At 57.8% G+C, this 13,836-nt stretch overlaps 1 protein-coding gene and 1 long non-coding RNA gene across 2 annotated transcripts; both read left to right on the top strand.

Moving 5' to 3' along the window:
• The first annotated feature begins 1,459 nt into the window (after positions 1-1,459).
• LOC132243752 (myelin-oligodendrocyte glycoprotein-like) lies at positions 1,460-3,763 on the top strand. Its single transcript, XM_059714140.1, has 3 exons — positions 1,460-1,669; positions 2,705-3,052; positions 3,666-3,763. Exons 1-3 carry the CDS (start codon positions 1,564-1,566, stop codon positions 3,761-3,763), a joined length of 552 nt encoding a protein of 183 aa, XP_059570123.1. The 5' UTR covers positions 1,460-1,563.
• A 2,088-nt stretch (positions 3,764-5,851) lies between these two features.
• LOC132244185 (uncharacterized) lies at positions 5,852-11,917 on the top strand. The gene is made up of 3 exons (XR_009455760.1): positions 5,852-5,978; positions 10,677-10,697; positions 11,836-11,917. It is a non-coding gene; the product is annotated as an uncharacterized LOC132244185 (long non-coding RNA).
• Positions 11,918-13,836: the final 1,919 nt, after the last annotated feature.

The following is a 13,836-nucleotide window of genomic DNA, read 5'->3' as shown; positions in this document are numbered from 1 at the left end:
AGCCAGCTGCTGCCTCTGAGACTACAGGAGAGAGAAACCGCTCCACATCCTGGCCCTGCAACGCACAGGGACAGAGTAATGGGAATGGGGGCCACGAGTACTGGATGTGGTTGAGGGGCAGAGGGAGATGCAGGACCTCCTGGCTCAGCCCAGTTGTGGGCACCTCTGTGAGACTGCGCCTCAGAGCCCAGCACTCGGCAGCCAGCTCGCTCTTTCCACCGGGCAGCTGGTGCGTCCTCCTCCAAAACCATGGGGGCGCAGGGCTGGGGCTGGGCCCGGTGGGGACAGCTGTGCGCTGGAAGCAGGGACGGGGACACTGGGCTGCAGCTCCCTCAGACTGGAGATTCAAATCCTCCTCTCCACCCCGCAGCAGATGCCGGGCAGCCAGCTGTGACAGTGCGTGCAGATGTGGGCTCTGCATGGGGGAACTGCCTCCAGGCCGTTGCTCAGTCCCCTGTCCAGCTCCTGGCAGCAGACACAGGGGACTAAGGCACAGGCTGTGATCTGCTTTGGCTGCCTTGGGTCCCTTGCTTTCATGCAAGCCATCTCTGTGTCTGTAGGGAAGAGGTCCCACAGCACCCTGGGCAGAGGCCCAGACCGGCTCTCTCAGCTCAGCACTTCGTGTGACCCTTACAGAGACTGGACGTATTCCTGGCGCGGTGCAGCCCCGCTCTGCTCTGCAACTCCTCAGGGTGTCAGTGTGTGGGTGCAGGAGGGACACGGGGCCTTTGCACCGGGGACCGACTGGGACAGTGCAGGGAGTTCAGGGTATTGCTGGGAGCAGAGGCCCTGGCAGCTGGACAGGACAAAGGCCATTGAGGATGATGTTTTAGCAGTCCCTGGAGCACGGGGCCCGTGGTGTCAGTGCTCTGGGGAGCGGAGTTGCTGGCTCCGAGGTTGGTGTTTTCTGGCAGCCTGGAGGGCTGTGTCTTTGAGGGAACTTGAATATCTTTGCTAAGGGACAAGTATGTGTGTGGAGGGAAAGGCGGGAAAGGGGCCTGGCTGGCACTTCCCTGTTACTTTTCCCACCCCGAGACCAGCTGGCAGTGCCCGGGAGACCGGTTCTTCCTGTGGTGCCCGCAGGGTCATTGCCATCCCTGGGGTAGGGCAGAGCCCCTCCCTGGGGAGCAGAAGCTGCTCCTGCTGCCACCCCCTCCGCAGCAGGCACGGGGAGGAGCCAGGGCTCTTAGGGCTGCTCCCTGGCCACGTTCACCCCTTGGCCAGCCCGGGTCAGTCACACCTCAGGGTGCACAGAGATGGGGGTCCAGCTGCCTGGTGACACCCCAGCCCTGTCCCTGCAGGTCTATCCCGGGCAGGCACCTCTCCAGCCCCCATCACTGCTGCAGCACCAGGGCAGCTCCATGGGGCAGGCGCTCGTGTGCACAGGTGCCAGGTCCTGCTGCTGGGTAAACCACACCGCTGTGTGAGGCTGCCTTCCTGGAGAGCCCCTTCCCTCTGCACCCCACATCCTGCCAGCTGTCCTGGTGCCATGGTCAGTGGGCACAGCCTTGTGCACACGTATGTTGGATTTGTGTGTTCCCTTGCTGCCCAGGCCACATCACTATGCAGAGAGAGGTTTTCTCATTCCCCACTGGCCCCAAAGGGAGCCCCTTCCTGCCCAGCTGCATCGCTCTCCTTGCTGCACTCCAGATTCACCATCCGATGGCAGGTAGGTGCCTCTCGTCCCCGTGGCATTTACGGCTGTTCTCTGACTGAGCTCTGCTGCCCTGTGACACAGCCAAGATGTGACCCTGACACCCGCTTCCACCTCTGCCCCCATGGGACCCAGGCCCAGCCCAGGCCAGACACTGACCCTCCCCCTCTGGACCCCCGCCCCCGCAGGCCTGCATCTCCCAGCTGCTGACTTGCCATCTCTGCTTCACCCTCCCTCCCTGCACCAGCCCAACCCCTGCTCCTTCCTGTCCCTTCCTGCCCTGCATCCACTGCTCTGTAGAGACCTTGCCCCTTGGCACTTACTGCCCCTGGGCTGTGGTCTGTCACACTGGCCTGGCTCTCAGCAGCTGGTGAACATGTTCAGTCTTTGCTCCACCGCTCTGACCAGTCTGTCTCCTCTGAAATGTAACTGCAGCCTGCCTGGGACTCAGACACCCCTTGCAGCCTCATGGACTAAGGCAGGGGTAGGCAATGTGTTTTGGCCTGAGTGCCGTTTGCAGCCTCCTGGGTGCAGCCAGCCAGTGCAGCCCAGCTTGCTTGCAGCAGGGCTTGCAGCCTCCCACCTTCCTGCTGGGAGCAGCCCGGGCTGCGTGGGTGGCAGCAGCTGCTTAGAGCCTGGGCTGGCAGTGGTGTGCTGAGCAAAATGGCCTTGTGTGCCAGGCTTGGCTTGCTGACCCCTGGAACAAGGTGTGGCCTGAAACCCCAGCCCTGCCCCAGCCCCCGCCCCTACCTCCCTGGTTCCCTCCCCTGTGCCTGGGGGCAGCAAGAGGTGCTGCCCCTCAGTGCATAGGGCCTCAGGCAGCTGCCCTCCCCTACAGTGCCCGTCTCTCATTATGGGGCTGTGTCTGCATGATAATGGGAGCAGGGACAGGCCCTGCTGTGAGCTCCCATGCTGCACTGTGCCTGTTGGAGCCAGGCTGCGGGGATGCAGGTTTGCCCTTGTCCACGCTCACACGCTGCTGCCCTGTTGCAGCTGCACCGATGTTGTTCTTGACTCTTCCTTTCTCTGGTGTCTTGCTCTGCTCCCCAGCCCAGTTCAGAGTGATTGGACCAGGCCAGCCAGTTGTTGTCACCATGGGAGAGGATGCTGTCCTCCCCTGCCACCTGTTGCCCCCCATGAGCGCTGAGAGCATGGAGGTGCGGTGGCTCCAGCCTGGGTTCTCTTCCTACGTGCACTTGTACCGAGGTGGACAGGATCAGGATGGGCAGCAGATGCCTGCATATCGGGGCAGGACTCAACTTGTGAAGGACGACCTCAGCGATGGGAGCGTCTCTCTGAGAATACGCAGCGTCCGACGCTCTGACCATGGGCTGTACACCTGCTTCGTCCAGTCCAATGACTCCTCAGGTGACGCTCTGTTGGAGCTGCAGGTGACAGGTCAGTGCCTCTGCTGTTTGCTCCCGCCCGCAGTGTCCTGAATGGGGCTGTTGGGCTCAGGGGGAGGTGACACTTACTCACTTGTCAGCACCCAGAGTCTTCTCTCAGCCTCCGGTGCCTGCAGTTTTGGTGCCTGCCATGCTGGCAGAGGTGGCATAGAGAGCAGAGGCAGGGGATGGAGAGGGGCTGAGAGAGAGAGGGAGAAGGGGTGGAGGAATAGGCAGAATCAGGCCCCAGTTACGCTAGTGAGAGTTGGTGCCTGCTCCCTGAGAGCATCTTCAGCAGGTCTGAGGAGGGAAGCAAGCAAGCACAGTGACTGTAGATCAGTACAGCAAATGACCGTCTCCCATACGCTGCTCCCACCCAGGGCGCTGAGGACTGCTTGTACCGAGCTGTGTGCAGCAGGGCAAAATTGCACTGGAGCTTCTCCAGGAGGGGCTGGGGTGCCAGGCTGAGCATGGGTTGGGTTTCTCTGCTCTGGGAGGAGGTGAAGGGCTGAGGGACCCCGCTGGGACTGAGACGGCAGGTGCAGGAGTTGTGGTACAACAGCTGGGTGTATATCCCCAGGGCTCCCACCCTGTCCAGACCACACCACACCTTTGCCTTAGAGCAGATGCCATGGTGCAGCATGTTGCTCAGATTGACAATGGTGTCACAGACTATGTGTATAACGAAGGGAAGTTCTTCCAGTTAGCCAGTAGCTTTCTCTAGCTGAAGAAGTCACCGGGTGGTGCTACATGTGCAATTAATGCTCACAAATAAACTGTGGGGCACATTACTCTGGAGTTTATTCATGCGCAGCACATGGAGCTGTCAAAGCAGCCCTGGTGCGCAGAGGACCCAGGGCAGAAACCACTTAGGACTGGGGGTGCCTTAGGAAACCAGTTAAGAGTGGGGGTGCCTCAGCTTTGAGTGCCCCACCTGAGTCACCTGACGGGGCCTGGTATTCAAAGGCAGGTGCTCAGCATGACACCACTCTGAGACCCTCGGAGGTGTCTCAGGCTGAGTGCACAAGGAGACTCAGGGTGCATTTCCCTGGGTGCACATTAACATAATGGTCACTCACGGTGAACCCCATAAGTCTTGGCTCCTGAGCTCTGAGTGCCTCACTCAGTCGAGGCACAGGGCCCTGGAAGGAGAGAGGAGATGCAAGCCCAGAGGCAGGACCAGGCTAATAGGGTGACAGGGGAGGGGCTGCAGTTTGGGGCTTCCCATCAGCCTGTGCTGTGAAAGTTTCACCCCAGGGCAGGACTCCCAGAGTTGCCCCCTGCCCCCTACATAGAGCAGTGCCCCCCAGGCATGGCACAGTGTGAGGGGGCCAGGATGTTCCTGGGTCTGGGGCTCCACGTACAGAGTCTGCACAGCAATCCCAGCATGGGGCCGTGCTGCACCACGCAGACATCCCCTGAGAGACCTCACTGCTCCTTGGGATTCGTCCCCATAACCCTGCACCTGGACCTGCACTGCCCACACTATGGCTCACTCCCAGCCTGCTCCTGGTACCTGCACACACTCTCCTGGGACGCCTTTGGTGCAAGGTCTGACTGAGTCCAAGTCTACTGCAGCCAGGAGATATAAGAGGTTCAAAGGCCTTGGGAGAACAGTGAGGAAAGATTTGCTCATGGTCCATTGGTAGCTGCTGGGGTGAGCGAGCAGGAGCAGGAGTCCCCCGAGGGCCACGGCTGGACATGGCCGGCAGAGCCCTGGGGACAAGCTGCTGGGACAGACAAGGGGGCCTGGCTCCCCGGCCAGCATTCGCTCTGTGCCTGCAGCGCTGCAGGGGACAGTGTCTGTGGGCTGCATTGATGGCACTCGAGCACCTCAGTCCTGACTGCGCCCCTGGGGTCAGCCTGCGCCGCCTGGCATGAGGGGTCACACTGAGATTCAGGACAACCTCACACCGGCACAGATCGCAGCTTTCAGCCTCTGACTGAAGCAGGACTAGCATATTTCCAGTTTCAAAAAAGAGGGCACCTGACAGGAAGGAGGGGGTATAATATGATTGCGGGGGGGCAGAGATATGACTGTGCCCTGGCCCTGCCCCTCGCTCCCAAGCCACAGCCACCTCAGCCCTGCAGCTGCCTATCACTCCCAGCCCACAGTCCTCTGGCACTGCCTGTGCCCTGAGCTCCTGACCCACCGTCCCCTGCCTCCCCGCCCCGGTGCCCGTCACTCCCGACCTGCAGCCCCCTGCTCCCCGCAGCCCTGCAAGTGTCTCCTGGAGGGCACGCAGCTCCCCGCTGCCCTCCCCAGCTCGCTCCCCTGCCGGAGAAGCCGGTGCCTCCCCTGCCCTGCTGCAGCCCAGTGCTGGCGGGGGGGAAACTTCGGTGCTGAGCAGAGCAAAATCCCAAATCCCAGCCATTTGGTGATATTAAAAACAAAAGACCCAGACAGAGATGGGAGGACCCCAAAAGAGGACGTGTCTGGGAAAACCCAGATGTATTGTAACCCTGGACTGAAGGGACATTGTTTGTCTTTGCTGACCTGCTGGATGAGGAGCCACTTCCCATGAGGGTCCCATGATGCCCTGAGGAAGGGGAGGTCACTATCTCTCTTGCCTCCAGCTGGCAGAGGCTTCTGCATGCAGGGGTTGTGCTGCTGGGTCTGGTTTATTCCTGCAGTGACCACTCTGCTGCCTCCAGGCAGGGGCAGGACAGTAGGTGCATTAGCTGGTCTTTAGCTTGGGCTCCCAGTGTGCTAAGCATCAAGCATGGGGGAGGCCTGCTGGCCTGAAATCCATGAGGAGGATCCCAGGGAAAGCTACTGCTGCCCCCAGCCCTGTGCATTTGCTCACACAGGGCTGCCACGTGAATGCCACTTTCTCCTGCAGGTCCCTATTTCCCATGGGCGGTGGCTCTGGCCGTGATTCTGTCCCTTGTCGTTCTCCTGGGCAGTTTCTGCCTCTGGCGGCAGCACCGTGTGACAGGTAACGTAAGAAAGGGGGGTGACTGTGTGGAGAGGTGAGCTCCTCGGAGATGGGACAGGACAGGATGGACGCGGGCTCCATCCACTGCTCTGAGAGGAGCTCCAAGCACCGGGATGGACTGAAGCTGTGGGAGAAGTCTCTGAGCAGGCCAGACCCCACATCTGAGCCAGGAAAGGGGCCACGTGGATTCACAGCCCTGGAGCTCGGTGAAGAGCCCAGACCGAACACTGCAAGTGCAAAGTGCTGTACCTGGGGAGAAGGCATCACCAACACACCTGCAGGCTGAGGGATGACCTTCTCGGCAGCACAGTGGCAGAAAGGGATCTCGGAGTCATAGCTGACTCCAAGATGAATACGAGCCGCCGATGTGATGAAGTGATCGGTAAAGCTAACCACACTTTATCACGTATTAGCAGGCGCATGATGAGCAGGTCCAGGGAGGTGATGCTCCCCCTCTATCTGGCACTGGTCAGGCTGCAGCTGGAGTACTGCGTCCAGTTCTGGGCGCCGCTCTTCAAGAGGGGTGTGGATAACCTTGAGAGGGTCCAGAGCAGAGCCACTCATATGGTTAGGCGCCTGCAGGTAAGGTCTTAAAGGAGAGATTGAGGGACCTGGATCTCTTCAGCCTATGCAAGGGAAGGCTGAGAGGTGATCTTGTGGCCATTTACAAATTCATCGGTGGGGAGGGGAGCAGCAAGAAATAGGAGATGCTCTGTTTGCCACGACACCCCTTGGACTAACCTGGAACAACGGCCACAAATACACAGAGCAGGTTTAGGTTGGACATCTGGAAGAAGTTCTTCACGGTTAGGGTAGCCAGAATCTGGAAGGGGCTCCCAAGGGAGGTGGTGCTCTCCCCTACCTTGGGGGTCTTTAAGAGGAGACTGGACAAACACCTAGCTCTTTCCTACACGGGTCAGGGGGTTGGACTCGATGATTTTTTGAGGTTCCTTTGGACACTACCAACTATGAAACTATGACACTGCAGCGAGCTGTCCCACCAGATCTGTGCTGCTCAGTTGGAAACATGGATGAGGAGGGAGGATTTCTGTGCTGGGAGCCTATTAATGTGTTTTTCCTGTTGCAGGGAAACACCATTACCATGGAAGTGGTTTTCCTAGTTGCAGGAGAAAACCACTTTCTTGGCAGGAGGCAGTACCCTGACGGATGTAATGCATAGTTAGTCTCCCACTTTGTCTTCCAGTGGGAAGATCTCAGCTATACAAGGACTTTATGGAAATGGGAGACTCCTCCCTCACTTTCTTCTGTGGCCATACAGCTGAGGGCAAGCAAAACTCAGGGACATCCAAACCCCAATCCTCTTGGTGTGGGCCTGCACGGAGGATGCCTGTCAAAGGATTTGGAAGTATCTGACACCCCAGGCAGGGGTGGAGGATGCTTGCTGGTAGCAAGGTTTCATGTGGTTCTTGGATGACTCATGGATTTGGAATTGATTTGACTGATTTGATTTGGGACATGAACATTTTTCATTTAAAAAAAAAAAAGTGTTTCTCCCAAATTCAATTCTCTCCTCAAAGCTAGGGCTGCTCGGCCTGAGATCGCCCCACAAGAACGAGCTGCACCGCATGCTGGTGTGCTAGTGTGTCTCGTGCACTGTGGGGGTTTCCTGCTGGTTTGCTCCCTGGTCTCCAGGGAGCCTGTGGGTGAGAGCAGGGTCTTAAGGTTGCCAATGGCTGTGACCTGACCCGGTGTCTCCAATTGCGGAAACACAGAAATCGCACTCGGGACATGCAAGGCCATTCTCACACAGGACTGGTGCTTGGGCCCAGCTGCTCTCGCTCCAGCTGTGCTGAGCAGTGACTGTCAGGCATGACGATGCCTCCGTGTCCTGCTGGACTGTATCCCAGGGCAGGCCCCCAGGTCCATCCGCACCTCCTTCACTACGCCCAGGCTGACATGAGCATGTGCTGGACAAAGGCCCCTCTGCCCCATCCCCTCGTGGACATGTCTCTTCTACCCTGGTCCCAGGGGCAGCTACTCTCCATTGTCCTCACAATTAGGGGCAGGGACTAGCTGCAAGGCCAGGGGTTGGCCTAGGATGGACCCACCTGGTATCCAGCCCAGGTCCATGCCTCCCGTTGCTGACCCACTTCATCTTCCTCAGTCCCATTCCAGAAGCCTCGAGGTCAGCTCAGTGGATGGACACAGAAAAGAGCAGGAAAGGGATGAGGACCAAGGGACACAAGAGTGGAAGGGCCCACGTGGGCCCCTGACTGCAGTGCCTTGTGGCCACAGGCAGTCACACAACTGATGTTTAGCCAGAAGGGTGCACAACAAAAGCCATCCAGGCCCTGCTTCCCTGCATCACACAAACACTTCTGACCCCGGGGAGAGGTTCCCATAGTGGGAAAAAACCACCAAGATAGAGAGCATACAGTCTGGCCCAGAGCAGGAGAGACAACGGCCCAACCAACACCTTGGGCAGCTGCAGGGGCAAGAATTTATTGGGTAAAAGATGCCCGATGATCCCAGTAACTGGAACCAACCAGCCCACAGTCTTGGCCAAGCTGACTTGGGAGATAACTCCCCCCTTCAGTATGAGCAGGGAACCAGCCCCCCTGGGCCAGTCTCTCTCCAGTATAGCATCACCTTCAACTAGCCCTGCCATAAGGGCAGGAGTCAGAGGGGACCGGGCAGGGGGATGGCTCCTTTGGAAGAGACCTTTAGAGCAGGTCCTGGAGGGGATACGAAAGAGTGGGGCAGTTTGCACCATGCCCTGGAGCAGGTCAGTCCGAGGCAGCAGGGACGTGGTGCGCAGGGAAGCTGATGCAAACCTGTCTGTGTCGGCCCATCCCCTTACGTGCGTGTGACAGTACGCGCGTGTACACGAGACACTACGTCACTGAAGCAATGAGCTAGGGGGACGTAGCTTGTCAGTACGACATAGCATCAGTGGGCACAAACCATGATGCCAACACTATATCACCATAGTGATGAACTACATTGCCAGAGCTTGTCAAAAAAAAGTAACCGTGCATCTCTGGGACTGCACAGTACTGGCAGCACTTGGTTTAGTACTAAATGACTCCACAGTCCCAAAAGGATGACAGGAATTAGGTTGCAGCTGAAGCAACCAAGAGCTCTGTCCTGAGCTGAAGGGAGGCCACAGCTTCCCTCACAGCACAGGGAGCCCCTCGCTCGCCCCAGGGCCACGGCTGCCACTGCCCGTCCCAGGGGAACGTGTGCTGAACTCTTGTCCAAACACAGAAGAAATGTGCTTTCCTCAGTGGTCCCCGTGGCTCAGTTAAGCTAGCTCAGGTCTATGCAGGGACACTCAGGAGACAGAGCCCAAAGTGCCTGCCTGACTGTAGCAGGCCAAGTGTCAGCCTGGTTTGTCCCCAGCTAAGGGCCATCCGCATTTCCATTGCAGACCCCAGCAGTGCACTGAAGGGCTGCTCCTGGGGACACAGACCAGCTCTCACGGGAACAAGCCAATGTCTTTACCAGCACGGTGACTATTGCAGAAGGGGTCCCTGAGCCCACCGCCCTGAGCAGCCTTTACACTCCCTGGTCCATGCCATTGCAGGAGACAGGGAGACCTGGCCAGTACATAGCAGGATCCCTCCTCACATGGGATCCCCTGGGCTCTGGCCCTTCTGTGGCCTGCAGTGGGGCGAGGGGCAGGACTCTACCCTGGAGCGCACGGCCAACCTTAACTCTGCCCTGCCCGGACCCCAGGTACTAGTCCCACAGCCCGGATCAATGTAGGACTGGGGCTGCAGTTCTGAACCAAGGGAACTTAGTATTAAATATGCTTTAAAGGTTCCCCCTCCTTAGGGAATCACAGCAGGGCAGAGATCAGGATGTTCAGGGACTGTATCTGCATTTCCAGCCTGCAGCAGCTTCTTTTCAGTTTCCCCTGAGCTTTCCTTGGTGTGTAACTCTGGGAGGGGGCTGATTACACCCCCCTTGCAGTGTGTTTCCCCCATAAGTTGCTGACAACTCCTTTCACCCCATCTGGAGGGGCAAAGGGTTTCAGAGATTTCATACACTTTCGGACTAGAAGGGACCTCAAAGATCATCAAGTCCACCCCCCTGCCCCGGAGCAAGAGGTCAGCTGGGTTCAAAGGATCCCAGCAAGATAAGCATCCAAACATTTCTTGAATGAGTACAAAGTAGGTGCCTGCACCACTTCCGGAGGGAGTCTATTCCAGGTCTTGGTGGCACAGACAGTAAAGACTTTTTTTTCTTATATCCAGCCGAAAACAGTCTTGGAGGAGTTTATGACCATTGGTCCTTGTTTTTCTTTGGGGCGCTCTGGTGAACAGATGTTCCCCCACATCCTGATGCAAACCCCTCATGTACTTATAAGCTGCCCCCACGCCCCCCCTGAGCCTGTGCTTTTCCAGGCTGAAGAGTCCCCTGGCTCTCAGCCTCTCTTCATACAGCCTATTCTCCTGCCCTCTGATCATGTGCACGGCTCTCCTCTGGACTCTCTCAAGTGTCTCAACATACTTCTTGAATTGTGGAGCCCAGAATTGGATGCAGTACTCCAGCTGCAGCCTCACCAAGGCTGAGTGCAGTGGGTTTGGGGACCCAGGTGTGCTGTGGCCAAGGGGGACAGTGAGGGACAGCCCCTGTGTGTATAGGTACAGTGGAAAGGCCATTGCTTGGTGCTCTTCCTCACTGTGTCCAGTCTCCATCTGTGTAACACGTCTCTCCTGCTGTTTGTTTCAGAGAGGCGCCGTGCAGACAAAGGTAACTTTTCTTCATGGATTTCCCTATGGAGGGAAGGGGGAGGTCTCCTGTTTTGCAGCTGGTGTCCCAGCAGGCCTTCAGGGCTCTCCTTGGAGAAGCTGTGTGTGATGTGTGCTGAGGAGCTCCCCAAGAAACCTCATCCTCCAGCACCCCCAGCCTGCTGCTCTGTCCCACCCCTGTGCAGTGCTGCGTGGGAGCCCCAGGGGCAGGGCTTGTCTCTCCAGGAGCCAGGGGCTAAGGGGCAGGATGCATATGGGGGGCACAGATTAGAGGGGCTGGATTAGGTGTAGCTTGAGAGGAGGGTGGTGAGAAATTGGGCTGTCAGGATTTAGGGGAGGCTGGATCATGAGGCCATGGAGGAGCAGGATTTGGGAACAGGAGTGAGAGGGGCTGGGGTGGAGGGTTGCAAAGCGAAAGGAGAGGAGTCTGAGACACCCTGAGATTGTGAGGCTGAGTGTGCTGCTGTGTGCAGTGAGAGAGGAGGGCTGGGAGGGGAAAGGAGGAGTTTTCTTCAGCCTCCCTCCACCTGCAGTGAGCAGGAAACAGCCTAGAGCACAGGCTAGTGAGCCCAGCCAGGCTGGGGCTGGTGGCAGGGGAGAGGGGGTAGGATGCACCCCCGGGCCAGGAGGTGGATTTGAGAGCTGTCAGCACGCAATGCCAGATGAAGATGATGTGAAGTGATGATTAGTGTGAGGGGAGAAGGGCAACTGAGGGCAGAGCTCTGGAGAAACCCCCAGAAGACAAGAGAGGGAGGAAGAGGAGGCAGGCGCCCTGGCGGAGGTGGTGGAAGGGCAGGCAGGGAGGGTGGAAGGGGAGTGCCCGGCAGCCCAGTGAGGACAAGTCACCTTGCTGGAGAGGTGCTATAAGGGGTGGGGCGTCCTGGAGCCAGGCAGCTGAGCCCGGTGCCCGGGTGTCTGTGCAGAGCCTGGTGAAGAGGATGTGCCCAAGGCAGCCGGGACAGCAGAGCCGGGTCCTGCCCACACAGCGCATGGCCCTGGGCTGGACTCGGCTTGATGCCTGGAGCACAGATCTGCAGTGTCTGTCCATGACCACGGGTGGGGAGAGGCTGCTGCACCTGGGCCCGGGCCAGGGAATTTGTGGGACTCCAGGTTAATTCTCGTTCTCTTTCACGTTGCAGCAAAGTATGAAGCAATGAAAGGTAAGTGCCTTTTACTGCCCCCCTGACCCCCTGACTTCACTGGCAAAACCCTGGTACCCAGCCACGCGTCCCTCTCCATCTCCAGGGAGGTCTTGTGACAAGGACACTTCTGTATGAAAGGGTCCAGTCCCACACACTGTCCCACACCCCCACATCAGGATGGGGGCAGTTGGCATAGTGCTGGTGCGGGGGGTGCTGTTCGCACCAGCTGAGCACCCCTTGTTCCTGAGGACTGCTTGGGTGTGTGGGCAGGGCCCGCTCTAGTCAGTCTGCCCTGTCTCTGCCCAAAGGGCTGAGTTGGGGATGGCTCAGGGCTTTCTTCCCAATGTTTCCTTGCACCTGAGTGATGTCCCTGGGGCAGCTCCTCTCACTTCCCAGAGGGGATGGGGAGATCTCAGGATCAGGGGCTACAAAGCAGTATCCAAGGCAAAGGGTTGTGGTCCCGATCCTGCAGTCTGAACTCAGTCAGCATGTCCACTGAAGCTGATGTGGGGTGTGTTCAGCATGGGGGCAGATTTGTCAGTAAAGATCATGGCTATTGACCAGTCTTTCCACCTCAAACCTTTTTATTTTTTTTTTACTGACCATCTACAAAGCTTTTACTGATATGACACCCTTTCTTTAAAGACATATGTTTTTACTGATCTGTGTTTCACATAATGTAAATTCAGCCCTTCTGCCAGGCCTTGGGAGGGAGTGACAAGAGTGGGATTCATGTGTAGGGGATCAACACCAAGTGTAGCAGAAAGCTTTGGTTTTCAGTATGAAGTTGGAAGATTTTAAATGGAAAAAAATTTCTTGGATTGCCAATCCTGCTTGATGGCAGCAGTGGTATTACGATATGATGCCCCCACCCCAGGGGGCCCCTAATCACCCCCACACTCTGACACCCCTAACCATGCCCCACATGGCATGACACCCCGCCCTAGTCCACGTCCTAGTGTACCTCACCAACGCTGCTACCCCCATTCTGGCACAGACCTCCACCCACTCTGGCCCCTGCTTCTGTCCTACAGCTTCTTGCCAGCCACGCCACCCTGCTCCTCGTACCTCTGAGGTGGGCATCTGAGAGACACAGGGGGCAAGCCATTGGACCCAGCAGCAGCACGAGGCTGGGGGAGAGGAGAGGTCTAGGCAGGTTCCTGCGAGCCCCAAAGCCCTGACAAGAGCTCCCTGCAGGGCGCTCAGGTCCCGCTCAGACACCGGGGACAGTGCTGTGCTCCGCCTGTCTATCAAGCTCCCTGTGGATCGATTATTTATGGAGGACTCAAATTTTTCACAAATGTTATGGGCCCGTGGTTTTTACTGTATATTTTATGGGACACCAGTAGAGTTACAGAGAGTTGGCAACCATGGTACTAACTGACTCGTGACTTTATTTGCTCTCCTCCCCTTTCCTTCCTGAGACCCTTGGCAGAGCTGGGTAAGTTGTGGTTTTGGTTTTTGCAGTGTCTTTTCCACTGACATGTGTCCTGTGGGGTTTGTGCCTGGTTGTGTGACCTCTGTGACCTCTGGTTTCTGGTTATTTCAGAATTTGCCGGAGCCCGACAATATGCAGGTAAGTGGAGCCAATGCTTCATCAGAGACTCCTGGTCTTGTCTCCCCAGGGACCTTTGCTTTCTGCTCTGCCCTGACACCCCTCGCAAGCACTACCAGGCGGAGTCACAATGTCCCTGCCTGTGTGCACAGGAGACAGGACGTTCCCCAGAGAAGTTGCTCTGGGGGAATGCTGGGGCCAACCAATTTCAGTGGGGCTGCCCTGGACGGGGCTCTTCAGCCTCCTGCTAATGAGGGGTCGAGCTGCTCCCTGCTGTCACCGAGTGGAGGAATCGCCCCTCCAGTCCCCCTCTGCTGTGACCAGGCAGCGCTCCCTCCCACCCCCGCCATGTTTCATTTATCACTGAGCTGGGACCTGGGCTGCAGACATGCCTGACCCAGGAGGACCTGCTCTCTTTGTCTCAAGTGTCCCTGCCACTGCAG

This window comes from Alligator mississippiensis, chromosome 11 (genome assembly GCF_030867095.1).
Source record: "Alligator mississippiensis isolate rAllMis1 chromosome 11, rAllMis1, whole genome shotgun sequence".
NCBI lineage: Eukaryota > Metazoa > Chordata > Crocodylia > Alligatoridae > Alligator > Alligator mississippiensis.
The sequence above is the reverse complement of the archived record's forward strand: the minus strand, read 5'-3'. Positions and strand labels throughout refer to the sequence as shown.